This window comes from Rhea pennata, chromosome 1, assembly GCF_028389875.1.
Source record: "Rhea pennata isolate bPtePen1 chromosome 1, bPtePen1.pri, whole genome shotgun sequence".
Lineage (NCBI taxonomy): Eukaryota > Metazoa > Chordata > Aves > Rheiformes > Rheidae > Rhea > Rhea pennata.
In genome coordinates, this window is record NC_084663.1 from 13,530,086 (window position 1) to 13,543,517 (window position 13,432).

Below are 13,432 nucleotides of genomic sequence, written 5' to 3' on the forward strand. Positions count from 1 at the left end.
GCTCCTGCACAGCTCCCTTCCCTGCTAAGGAATGTGTGAAAGTGAAGCAAAAAACTTGAAGCAATTCACAAAAATGTTAGGTAGTGTTTCTGTTAAACCATTACAAGTTGGATTGCAAAAGGAGGACTTAGATGAGCATTACGCCTAGTCTGCAGTATCGCGATTCCTCCACCGCAAAGTGTAGTGGAATTCGCAGCCTCATGTGAAATGCTAAGTACAGGGTGGGCAGTTACGTAAATGGAGTGGACACTTACAGCTAAGAAAATATCAAATTTGCCTTTTCCATTCCTTTACCTTCCCCTGCTATAGGCAATAAGGGAGGCACCTTGTAACTGGCTTTTACATTGGACTTAATGATGTTTCACTTAATTTTGAAGCCCATCCTGGGAGTCGTGGGCAGGGCTGCACAGGTGGGTGGGCAGCTCTTCGGCTGGCCTAAGGCCCAGTTACATAAAAATCTGTTCTGTAGTTCCCAGTTTGAAGTGGAAACGAGGTAATAAAATCAAATCCTGGGTTTGAAAAGGGTGTTTACTTCATCGTGTGTCACCTACGTGGGTTCCTTAGGAGGACAGTGGGGACAGCTGGCTCCACATACGTTGTGGTGGAACAGCCGATAAGCACTACTTGCTGAAGATGACAACCTCGTTCTTCTGCACTTTGTTATTTTGAATTTATTAACCTCTGCCACTTTTTCTGTATCTTTCTGTAACGAAGCAGGAGGGTTGGTATTGAAGTGCCAATGACACACATTAATCAGCTAATGGGGAGCCAGCGGCACTGCTCAGAGCCTAAGTTTTGATCTCTTCTGCAGCCTCTGCTGGAGGAAGTCAGTGTCCCCATGCCCAGTTTTCCTGGAAAGCAGAGACTGGGCTGTAGTTCCAACGAGCCATTCATAATTATTTTAATCCACCTTATAGAAAATTTACTTAAAAAAAAAAATCGTGCTTTTTCTTAAGTCAGTGGCAGTGTGGGAGATGCTGGTGTCAGTAATGTTACCTTTTCAATCTTTTCCAGCAGTTCAGGCGGAGATGGGTCCTCCCCTCCCAAGACTCGTTTTCTAGACTCATTTGTAGGGTCAGCAAAGATTTTCTCAAGATGTTTAATCCTGTCCTTGCACTGGGAATACTAGCAAACAAAAATCCACGATAGTTATCTTTCAACAACAAGCAAAAAGCCCAATTATTGCTGTGTGGCAAGAGATGGAAGATCTGAGTGTGTCTGCTTTACGCCAGGAGACTCCTGGAGTGTGGATCCCACCACACTGAGTACGCTTCATCTTGGAAGCAAGATCCTTGCCTTGCTTTACAGCCCCAGCAGCTCCTCACCTCGCTCGTCCCTGGGGCTTGAGCTCTCAGGGTTTCTCTGAGGCCAGCGCGTAGGGGTCCCCTTGTGATTCAGGGTGGGGGGTAACACACAGATTACAAACAATCTTCCCTCCCCCCCTTTTTAAGGAAGTGACACTGTGACAGTGGCAGCAAGGAGGAAAACTCTGTGCCAGAAATTATGAGTGCCACCTTCTTCAGGCTACTTTTTTCACCCTCAGGAGTACACCAAATTTTGCGGGCAAGGCAGGAGGAATCTGACATTATTCTGTGCTTTACAATCTTCTATTTGACCCAAGGGTTAGATGCATTTAGGGACGTAGGAAGAACTCATGCGCCAGACAGTTCAGTTGCAAGTGAAACATGCAGGCTCTGAGGCTCTGCTGTTAGCACAACAGGGCTCCTGGAGCCATAGACATCTAAGTTTTGTGTGTTAAGTTCCCAGGCCGATGTCCTGGGACATCCTAACAGTTGTGACAATCCTGAACAACATAGTACCAGTGTCATCCACAAATACAGGTGTTCTCTGACCTTCCTGACACGAGAAGTTCACATTTAATGAAGGTTTTTCCAGAGTACGCTAAATGGAAAGCCACGTTGCTCATAAACACTCACTGAAGTGTGACTGGGACCTTCAACCAAGTTTTGATGTTTGAATTTGCAGGACTAACAGTGGGTTTTTTTGTGCTTTGATATGCATCTGGTGATCTGTCAGAGCACTGTCAGTGGAGTCTTGACCTATTAGTACTAACAGACATATATGTTTATATGTTCAAATAACTTGATAGAAATGCTATCAATTTCAAGCGATGGTATTAAGGAACGAGTGGTCACTGGCACCTGAAACTATAAAAGGTCACCAAGAGCCCACAGTAAATATTTAGACGTTGCTACAGGGATAGGGTTACTGAGAGCTGGCGATTCATATTTCAAATGTAAGAGGGAAAACTGACGGATCGGCTCATGTGATAACGGAATGTTACCAGAACATTTGTTTCGAATATTTTTTCCTGCTAGAACAGCATCATCCTGGTCTTTCTTTTGCACTTTTTTCTAAGAACAAGGCAAAATAAAAAGAAAAAAACTTAAATGACTGTAATGAATAATTCCCTTATCAAAGCTTGATTTGTTTTTAAGTGTCATTCGGTATGTAACTAGTTTCATGGGTACTAGAATATTTATTTTAATTTATAAACACCCATATCACAAAACCAACAGTACACAGAGAATTACATGCAGAAGAATGTAAGAACAAGACTATCACAAACAATAAATTCAGCTACGTTTCCAGTGATATGTCGTATCTGGGGCCAAACTCCTCAAACTCAGCTGAAAATGCCTTGTCGGCAGCAATGGTACCTTAAAGAGATTAGAGATAGCTCATTAAGTAAATTTTTTTAGGATTTAATTCTTACTTAGAGAATAAGGACTATTGTTAATTGAAAATATATTGTTCGAATTAGTGAAAAAAAATCTATAAGTGATTTCATGCTAAACTTAAATGCCTGACTTGGTCTAAATGCAATACGAATGATTAGTTAATTCACTCCAAAAGCATGGGAAAAAAGCACATTTAGAAATAACTATTCTAGTGTGTGTCTGTTTAAATGATGCAACTATAAGCATCTATATTTTCTTCTAGTTTTCAGTGTTTTCCTTGGACAAAACTTTCTCCAAGTTCTTAAAGATTCCAAGTCTTAAAAGCAAAAAAGCCTTATTGAAGTGCATTTTACACAGAAGATAGGAAAAGCAACTACGAGAGGTTTTTCTAGGTTTGAGTGTAGCCAGTTAGGAGGAGTTGTTCACTAATGACTACACGAGAGGGAATGCATTCTTAGATACTTAAAAGGCTTGTCAGAAAAAGTGCAGTTCTGGAGCTCATTTTGGAAACCTCAGAGAAGGCGAATGAGGAACCCAGAGCACTAGAAAAGGGCAAATATTTTACTTATATTTAAAAACAGGGGAAAGGAAGGAGTCCTGGAATTACAGATAACTTATTTTATGAAGAATAATCTGGAACAAATAATTAAGATTTCTTTTTGTAAGTAGCTAGAAAAAGAAAAGGGGGTGAATAATGGCCCACATGGATTTGTTGAACCTTGCCAAAACCATCCAGTGTCATACCATGATAATTTAATGGGTGTAGTGGTTACCACATCCGCTTTACATGCGGAAGATCCTGGGTTCAAGCCCCAGGGGAACCAACACGAGGAAATCTTTGGGAGGTTGGACTAGATGATCTTCAGAGGTCCCTTCCAACCTTACTGATTCTGTGCTTCTGTATCCAGATGAAATGGTACATGTCATGCATCTTGGCTTTTACATACCTTTGACATTTCATACGACATTCTCACAAACAAGCTAGGGAAACACAGTCTTGGTGAATATATAGGGTAAGTACTAAATCAATAGAACAAAGTTAAGCTGGGAAAGAATGCAAATACTTTGGGGAAGATTCAATCCAAAAGGTCTGAACAAAAGAGGTGAAATTAAATAACAAATGGAAAAATTATCTGTACTAATATAGAATCAAGGCCAATTGATTAGGTACCACTTCCTTAAAAAAAAAAAAAAAAAAAAAAAATCTGGTTGTTACAAATAATCACAAGCTGAACACGAGTCAGTATATCATACTGTTGCAAGAGAGGTTACCATCATGCCTGGACACATAAGCAGAAATATAACCTGAAAAATGCCTGAAGGAATCATTTCACTCTCAGCATAGACAGAGACTGTGTCAAGTTTTAGGCATTGCACTTTAAGAAAAATACAAAATGCTGAGAAAGAAATGGAAAGCAAAAAGAAATGCTTTCTCTAAGGACAGATACAAAAAAAGACAACAGGAACTTAACAAAAGAATGGGAGAGAAACATGGTAAATGTAATCTACTAATGTGAACAGTTGTTGCAAAGAGGAAGAGAATGATCTGTTTGTCATGACCCTGGTAGACAGAATAAAAATCAACAGGCTTACACTGCAGCAAAAATCAGGCAAAAGGTAAGGAAAACCTCTCTACTGTCAAAGCAGCACTGGAAGAGCTTATCCGGGAAACTGTGGAGTCTCCATTAATGACAGTTTTAAAAAAACAGTTTAGCCATCTCAGGAATGACACAGATAATCCTCTCTCAGACTAACAGAACTGTTGAGCTTGGAAGGGACCTTGAGAGATCATCGAGTCCAACACCCACCCCACTCAAAATCCCCCAAGCACTCAGGGCCTGTGAACATGAGACTTCTTTCAGTTGTCTGAAGAAGGGCTCATCTAATTCTTCTTCCTGATCAGGCTGTCTATAGCAGACACCCTCTGCCACATCCCCCAGACTGGTCTGCCCACTGATCCTGACCCATAAGTTCTCAGCTGCTCCCTCACCTGTCCCGAGTCACTTCAAAGAGATACCCAGTCATGCTGATTTCCCAGAAAAGGTACAGGAGCTTTCCCGGTAAGAGCATCCCATAGGCACTTCTCTATTCACACACACATGCTCAGAGTGACCCCCCACTTCAGCCCTGTTTTGCTGACTATGAGGTTTCCTCTGTTCACATCACCCCAGACCATTTGCTTTCCAACCCTATCTATCACTTCTTCACTTGATTGTTTGCCATTCTCTCCCTCCATCATCATTCCTAACTTAAAGCTCTCTGTCTCAGGTTGGTCAGACTGTTGGCAAAGATGCTTTTACTCACTTAGTTACATGGGTGCCATGTCTTTCAAGCAGTCATTGATCCTCAAAGAAGGTCCCAGGGTCATGGAAAACAAACCTTGTTGCCAACACCAGCTGCACAACCAATTGTTGCCCTGCAGGATCCATACAGTCCTCCTCAGGCCCATTCCCCACTCCCTGAAGGAGCTAGAAGAAACCACATGGGCCCTCATGCCCTTGGTCATCTCCTGCAGAGCCATTTAGTCAAGTCTGATGCTTTCCAGGTCTCCTCTGGCAATATCTGTGGTGCCCCCATGGTAGAGCAGCAGGGGATTGTAGTCTGAGGGCCAGATAAGCTTTTGCAGCTTCTCCACAATATCCCAAACGAGAGCTTTCGGCAAGAAGGAAAGCTCCCAAGGTGACATGTCAGGTCAGTAGCTGGGGCCTCCATCCCCATATAGGGAGTCTCCCACTACAACAATTGCTGCTTTCTTCCTCATGCTCCCATGTGGCTCAGGCTCAACCAGCACAGATGCTTCATTCAACAGCACTCCCAGTTCCTCATCAGCTATAAGAGCAGTGAATCTGTTCCACAGCTGCAAGTCTTCAAGTGGAGCAGGAGTTTTCAATCTAGTGCCAGAAGTCACCCTCTTCCAGCCTTTGCTGTTGTAGGAGATTCCACTTTCCAACCTGATATGCACAAGCTCTGCCCCTCTGCTAGAGCTGGAAGTTCTGATTCTTGCACAGGAGTAGGGGTAGGAGTACTATTTTGATGTAGCAGCAGGATTCCCAAGATGAACTCTTTAGCTCCCTACTAGCCCTCCTTGTCTATGACTCTGTGATGTTCTAGTCTGCAGATTTTCATGAGGTTGTTTCATTTGGTTAAGGCTTTGATCAATTCTGAGGCCAAATGCCTCTACAAAATCGTCAGTCCCTGTATGTTGGCTTAGCTCTGAGGCATGAAACTGCTTTCCAGAGTGTCTTGGCAGCTCAGCAGGTCTATGTGCTGGACTAATTCATGATTAATGCTAAATATTTCTTATTGATGCATGAAGGCAGATTAATTTTCATGGCTCATTTCAGTCAGCAGGAACAGTCCCTTGATGTGCAATCACAATTAAAAGTTACAATAGTTTTATACCCCAGGAAAGCCAGCTTAGAATCTCACTAGATGTTTCTTGTGTAATATAAAGGAAGAGGGCTGGAGCACCTGCCGTATGAGGAACGGCTGCGAGAGCTGAGACTCTCCAGCCTGGGGAAGAGAAGACTGAGGGGGAATCTGATCAATGTGTACAAGTACCTGAAGGGAGGGTGTCAAGGGGACGGGGACAAACTCTTTCCAGTTGTCCCATGTGACAGGACAAGAAGCAATGGGCAGATATTGAACTACAGGAAGTTCTGCCTGACCGTGAGGGGGAATTTCTTCCCTGTGAGAGTGACGGAGCACTGGGACAGGTTGCCCAGAGAGGTGGTGGAGTCTCCTTCTCTGGAGATCCTCAAGGCCTGCCTGGATGCAAGCCTGTCTACCATGCTCTAGGTGTCCCTGTTGAGCAGGGAGGTTGGACTAGATGATCTCCAGAGGTCCCTTCCACCCTTACTGATACCGATTCTAAGTATTTCTAAATGTTTCTGTCATCTTTGATGCTTTACATCGATAGCCACAAAAATACCTAGTTCACATTATTAACATTTGATTAGATCAAGTATTACTTAAGATAGTATTTTATTAAATAATATCTATTCATCAAAGTTCCACTCGTCTGTGGAAATATGTAGGTTTTCATGAAACGTGTAAGAGTGGAATATCCATGCATCTGATGATTAAGCAGTTCATGTGGAATATAGGAAACCCAGATGAAATTCTTGTCCTTCCTGACAAGCCCCAGCCTTAACCCGTGCTTTTCCACCTCCCCGTGAGTACCATATTCACCTAGATGTTCGGTCAGATTCTTTAGCCCATTGAATACCTCCATCCATTCACAGATGTACATCTCTAACAGAAATAAATAAGGAAATTCCTTCTCAGAATGGCTGATTTATTGATGATTAAAGCCTCCAGGGACATTATGAGAGATTTAGATTCAAAGTGTCACAAAAAATTTCAAACGATCTCTGTCAAATGCAAACCAAATATTGAAATCTTTTCCTATTTTGTGACACTGAATCTTGTTTTCCTTTCATCTCTCTCTATAAATATTTGAAGTATCATCAATAACTGATAGCTGTTGTTGGAAGCGCATGCATCATTCAGCACTAGAGAGTTTACTTCACTTGTGGAGTGAGAAAAAGGAAAAACATTCTAGGGAAGTGAGAAGATTTGGAAATGTAGCAGAGAAGAAAAACAGCAGAGAGAAAAATAAATAAGGAGGCAAAGGCTGAAAATACCCCAGATTTAAAAAGACAGGAGGAACAGGCAAAGGGGATGAAGATGATCTAAGAGGTGTGGTATTCAGCCTGCCTAATTCAGATGGTATTCTGTCCAGTTTGAATCACCTAGCATTTAGTAACAACAGTATCAAGTTATACTTAAAATGCTGATGACAGATTATTTGTCATTGGTCACTGAAAAAATCTCTGACTCGAAAACATCTCTTGAGAGCTCTGTCTTTAATATTACAATAATCTGTGTTTTCCTACATTTTAGTTTTATGCTGATATTACAAAAAGACTGCAAGAGCCTGCAACAGTAGCCTCCCTTTAACTGTGACTTTGTGCTTTGCATGAACCATCATCATAAAGGAGAAGGTTTCAGGAAGCTTGCAAAATCCATGCGAGGAGAAAAAGCAAAGTTTCATAATTGCTTATCTCAGTTCAAAAAAATCATCGGCATTTTTTTACTGTGTTAATTTCAGTGACTCTCAGGCTCATTCTAAATGTTATCCAAAAAACACCTCTTCGTCCTTTAGTTTTTCATCGTATTTTCACACTTCCTCTATTCATCATTTAAATCTGTAATTCCACCATAAACTTCTTTGGGGTACAATTTGCATAAGTTATTACATAAAATTTTATTCCTTTAACAGTGCATACAATTTCTTTAGAAGACCAGAAGTAACAGACTAGTGCAAGCACTCTCCTACAGTGAGTCACAGCTCCCATCTATGCACTTACTAATAGCAATACCCCATAAATTAGGATTTTGTGCAGACACTAATGGAGTATATATGGAAAAAATTACCATCTGGAGATAAGGTCAAAAGTAAAAGAGCCATTTCAGAAAGCAAGGAAAGAATGTCCAAAACAGTGATGAACACTGCAGTTTGCTAATTGCTTAATGTCATGTTGTAACTAGAACTAAAACTTTCACTGTTTTTGTGTAGAATAAAATGTATGTGGATTATATCATTGTACACAGCAGAGTTTCCAGAGTAGGTTTGGGGTCAAGTGTGAATTGAGTTATTATTTTAGAAATTTGAAGAGCTAAGTGTCCCCCTCCTCCCTCCACCTACCCCCACCAGTACAGTTTTAACACATTTCATTTAAATTTCCATTTTTCTCATGACTCCCATTCTCCATTTTAGTCATACTGACATTTAGAGCTATGGGGTGTGTGGGGGGGGGTAAGCTCAGATTGCATACCAAAGAAGTTGTTGGTATGTGCATAACAAAGCGTATGAGTAAATTACATATAAGCACAGAAATTCATATATTTAAATTTCAAACATGCCTCAGTGCTTTGCTGGACTGGTATACTAGCAAATTTTCTGTGTTAATAAGCCATGTTGTACAAGCAGCAATTTTTTTACAAACAAAATAAGGCTTTCTTTTTCCACCAACCTGTATCTGAAGTACCACCAAATCTCCATCAAGGGTACTCTTCATCGGCAGCATTTTGAAACACAATTCAATTTGTCTCTTTTTCTCAGCTACTTTCATCTTCAGAAATCTGATTTTTTCATCCATGGCCTGCATCTCAATTTCTCCATTTCTACACATCATCTCTTGCAAATTTATCTTATCATATAAAATGCATACTTCTTCTTCTCTAGTTCTGAGCAGAACACCACTGCAATAAGCCCAAAATGGAAAGGTAAAATTTTAAATTGTTTGGCTAATATTCAATGTACCCCTTTCAAGAACATAACTAGCAAACCTGAAAGGCAGTAATAACTTGGTGTATAAAGATTTCACAAATACTATTTTAATATCATGTAAACAGGTGAAATAATTAATAGGTAACAAAATACTCATATTCTGAAATTGAAGAACATACAATTGCAAAGGTTCCTTTGGTTTCTCATATCTTTTAATGCTTTTCTGGTCTTCCATAGCAGTAATTTTGAAAAATGCACAGTTTAAAATCTTCAGCATTTTTGTAATTTTTATACTCTGTGCACAAAATGCACAATGTACAAACAGAACAGGAGGCCACAAGCTCTTGGGACATTCAGTAGGCAAGTTGTCAAGTTGCCATCGTTTCGGATGACGATTCTGAAGAATGAACACCATCACCAACGGAGAAACAGCAAACACCTCTAAAACGCACAGCACCGCTGACGGCTGCAGTGAGGCAGGCTGCTCAGTGAGGCAGCCCTCCAGCACTCCTCATTACAAGCGATCATAATTTGAAAAATATTGTTGATTCATGAATACAAGCCAAAGCATATGTGACTAATGGTTGGCCTGTTCAGGGTTATTTTCAAAATTAAATATATTACATCCATTTTATACTTATACCTCTCATTTTGTTGCTGAAGAGCCTTTTCATATTTTTTGCGTAGTTGTACAATTTCTTCTTCAATACAGGTGATCATATTTGTAAGTCTGCCAAGATCCAGCAACTGTTGCTCTTTCTTTTCTTTCATCTCATGCACAGTTTGCACAATTTTGTAATAATCATTTCTGAGACTGTCTTTAATTGCTACATTATTTGCATTCTTCAGGCGGTGTCTCTGCAGTTTTCTTTATCACAACAGAAAAGTAGGACAGCTTTTAGTCCTTTCAATTCAATAAATACAGCAGAGCTTAAACCAATTCCTCAGATATACAAAGGCTCTCCTATGTCACTCTAGTGCTTCACAGAAGAATTAAAAGAGGTAGAAACTCTCTCTGGGAACAGCTTGTCCATACAAGCTCTTTTCAACTTGAATAGAACTGGATTAATGCCTAAGGAAAATGCTATAAACAGAGCACTGCATTGCAGCTCTTTTCTTCTTTAATGGGGACCCTAAAGAGCCATAAGAAATAAAGTTCAAGTGTAGCAGTACAAACTGCAATGCAAATTCTTAATGTGCAGAAATCCTGTCCTTTTCTTTTTTTAAGCAGTAATATTTAAATACTATCATGGTTATAATTCAAAGCTCTTCACATTTATTATCTATAAGCAACAAACATATCACCACATTCTCATGAGAAAGGAACTCATCAGTCCCCCTGCTTTTCCGATGAGAAAGAAAACACAGCAAAAAGATGAGTGGCAAAATCACATGATAGATCCATAAAAGCATCCATGCTAGTATCTAGATGATAGACCCTTACTTAAAAGAATTATTTGTTACTTAAATAATTAATCAAAATGATTACTTTTTTTGTTGCCACGTGTATCATTCATTTGCTAACAACATGGAATTTAGAATCAGTTCATTTGCTCTGCAGCAAGTATCACTTCTTGATCAAGATGCTACTTTATCTATACAGGGAAGATATTAATCTCAACACAGAAAAGAGAGACTGAAAGAGGAAGCATGGTCTCCTGTTAAAATACAGAACTACAGATGAAATACCCTGCCTCATGTCCTTGATTCTTTCATGAAACTGTTCAATCATTCTGTGCAAAGCAGGGAGCGTCTTTCTGCCTCATTTCTCCCTGCGTCTACAAGGAAATGAGCACTTTCCCCTTCCACAGGGTATTATTGAATTGAATTAGCCTTTCTTAAGCAAGTTACCGTGAAAGAATGATGGTACTACAGAAACACAAAATATTATGAAATATTTGATGAAAATCTTTTATCTTGTTTGGATTGATCCTCTGTTTGTCTCCTAAACTGCCCAGGTTGCAGGTAAGCCATAGATACTAAACTGTATTACTGAGACTACACCTATTTCCAATAGGCTACAGAATTACTGATAATTCAGTTTTAGCTAGTTTTAAATTCAGGTGTACAGAGATTGAAATGCCTGATGGAGCTGTACTATGATAGGGTGATGTGCAATAATTGCATATCTCTGATATCCAGACAATATATATTTGCCTTTTTAATCTTTTTTCTTCTCCTTTCACCCGTATTTGATTGGGAAAGCCTCACAAATTTTAGGACAGAACATCAGCTTGTGCAACTCAACAAAATCATATAAATCAGTGAAGGTCTACTCCTTTTCTAGCTAGCTCCAGCACGACTTCAGAACCAAGCTACACAGGGTTTCACAATACACTTTGGGTGAACATATCCCAAATGCATTCTTGAGTTCAGTTGCGCAATTTTTTGGCACCAGAAAAACAAGTTTGGGGCAAACCAAATTATTTGTAAACTCAGTTTTCGCTGTGCTGTTTTGTATATACAATTAACTATTTGCAGACATGTCAGTTTAGCTATCCTACTTTCCAAACTACCAATTTCCAAGCAATTGCCATTCTATCATCTGCATTGTCCAGTTGCACCAAGGAGAATATCATCACTAGCATGCCTGCAAAAAGACATCTGCACTAAATAATGGTCTAGAAAAATATATAGTCAAATGTACCAACTGTTCCTCCTCATCCTCTTTGTCAGGTATCTAACCTTTTGCTTTGATGGAAATTGCCTGGAATTTGAAACTATGTTTTGCTTATTCTGAAATAAATATCCCATAAACTTCAATTTGAAGTTGAAGTAAGAAACTCACTTTATTCCAGCTTAATAATTAGGCAGCCACATTATTAGTGTCTAACGACTCATTTAATACATGGTATCATGCAGCAATCTGTTGTGGACTTGAATAGGTATTGGGTCTCTTTTTGTTTAAGGATAAGCGAGTATGAGTGCAACAGTGTTGTCCACATCACATGTAACAGCATGTTAATTCAGAAGTTAAAAAGCTCAAAAACTGTGATGCAAAGGAAAAACAATGAGAGTTTCTCCTTCTAAGGATAACAAAGTGACAGAGTAACCAGACAAACTTCAAAGACATTTCAGTGCTATGCAGTGATGCCCAAGCTAGTTTTCAATCATAAAATATTGGAACAGATTATATAAGGGTGTTGCAAAATTTCTTTGTTTGGATCAGGTTTTAAAAATCAGCATAATAACTATCAAGGATGATAGTCACACTAGCCATATTTGAAGTTGAACTAGTTATCTCTTAAGACTCCTTCTGATCTTACATCTCTATATTTGTGAGCTACAGCTTACTTTAAAACTCACCTTTCCCTGATTATAGCAGTGTTCCTTAAATTTTCTATCTCATTTGCTAGCAATTTTACCCTGTCTTTTATCTCAGTTGTTTTCTGCTGAGCAGCATGCACCAAATTTACACATTTATTCCTTTCATTTCGGATAACATCATACATTTTAGCAAATCCTTGGAGTCTGAAAAATGAAAGTGTGAAGGAAATAATTATTGTGATTTTTATGCATATATCATTTAAACAAAAATTGCCTTAAAAAGTGTTATTTCATCTAATGTATTATTGTTATTTTCTTACTGTTTTTGAACTTCTCTTTTCCTCTTTTTATGCTCTCTTATTTCTAGATCCTTTCTTTTTATTTCTGTAATCATATTTTGGAGTCTTATCTGAAATTTAAATAGAATTAAATGAACATTTTAGACATTTCAAAGATCTTCAAAGAAATGACACAGAACAGCCATTCCTCTTAGATGAGGAAGAAACAGTGAGATGAGGTTATTCTAAAAACTTACTCTAGTTATAAGAAAATAGTTTTACTGTGTAGAATATTAATGAAAGAATGAGCATGAAATGTGAAGGAGAAAATTTTGGTAGCAGCACTAGAGAACACAATCTTTCTATATTTATTAATTCAGCAATGACTGCCAACAATATCATTAATGATTTGATGCTGCATCTTAAAACGCTCAGTCCCTTCTCTCCGGGTTCTGCGGCTTCTATTAATCAGCCTCTCAGTTCCATTGCAGTACAATTATTTGGTATATCTACCACTGAAGTTGTACTTTGAATTTCTGGTGGTTAAGAAATATTTTTTTCAAATGAGATTTCTTCTTTAGTGTTTTCTAGCTCTTGAGCACTGACTGATGACTGAGTAGAATGGTACATTTACAGGTACCTCTGTGCTTGCGGTCCTTGGTAGCCCCATGTCGCTAACCAGCAATGGACAGGCCTTTTCTCCCTCCTCCTTGCAGAAGGAGATAGGTATTAGAAAAAGCTGGGGCTGCTGGGGTGCCACACCTGGCATGTGTGTTTGTTAATTAATCTGAATTACTTATGCTTTTTGATCTATTTATGGATTCATTTTTACTGAAGCTGCAAAGCTGGAAATGCTTGTTTACTCTAATTTTATATATTGTCAAAGAATC

General features: G+C 39.1%; 1 protein-coding gene across 1 annotated transcript in view; it reads right to left on the minus strand.

Annotated features, from left to right (window-relative positions):
* The window catches only part of CCDC146 (coiled-coil domain containing 146), an 81,112-nt gene that overhangs the window by 3,222 nt on the left and 64,458 nt on the right, over positions 1-13,432 (minus strand). Inside the window, 5 exon segments of the mRNA XM_062598616.1 lie at positions 997-1,125; positions 8,741-8,969; positions 9,641-9,865; positions 12,304-12,468; positions 12,585-12,673. Coding sequence (XP_062454600.1) covers positions 997-1,125; positions 8,741-8,969; positions 9,641-9,865; positions 12,304-12,468; positions 12,585-12,673 — 837 coding nt within the window.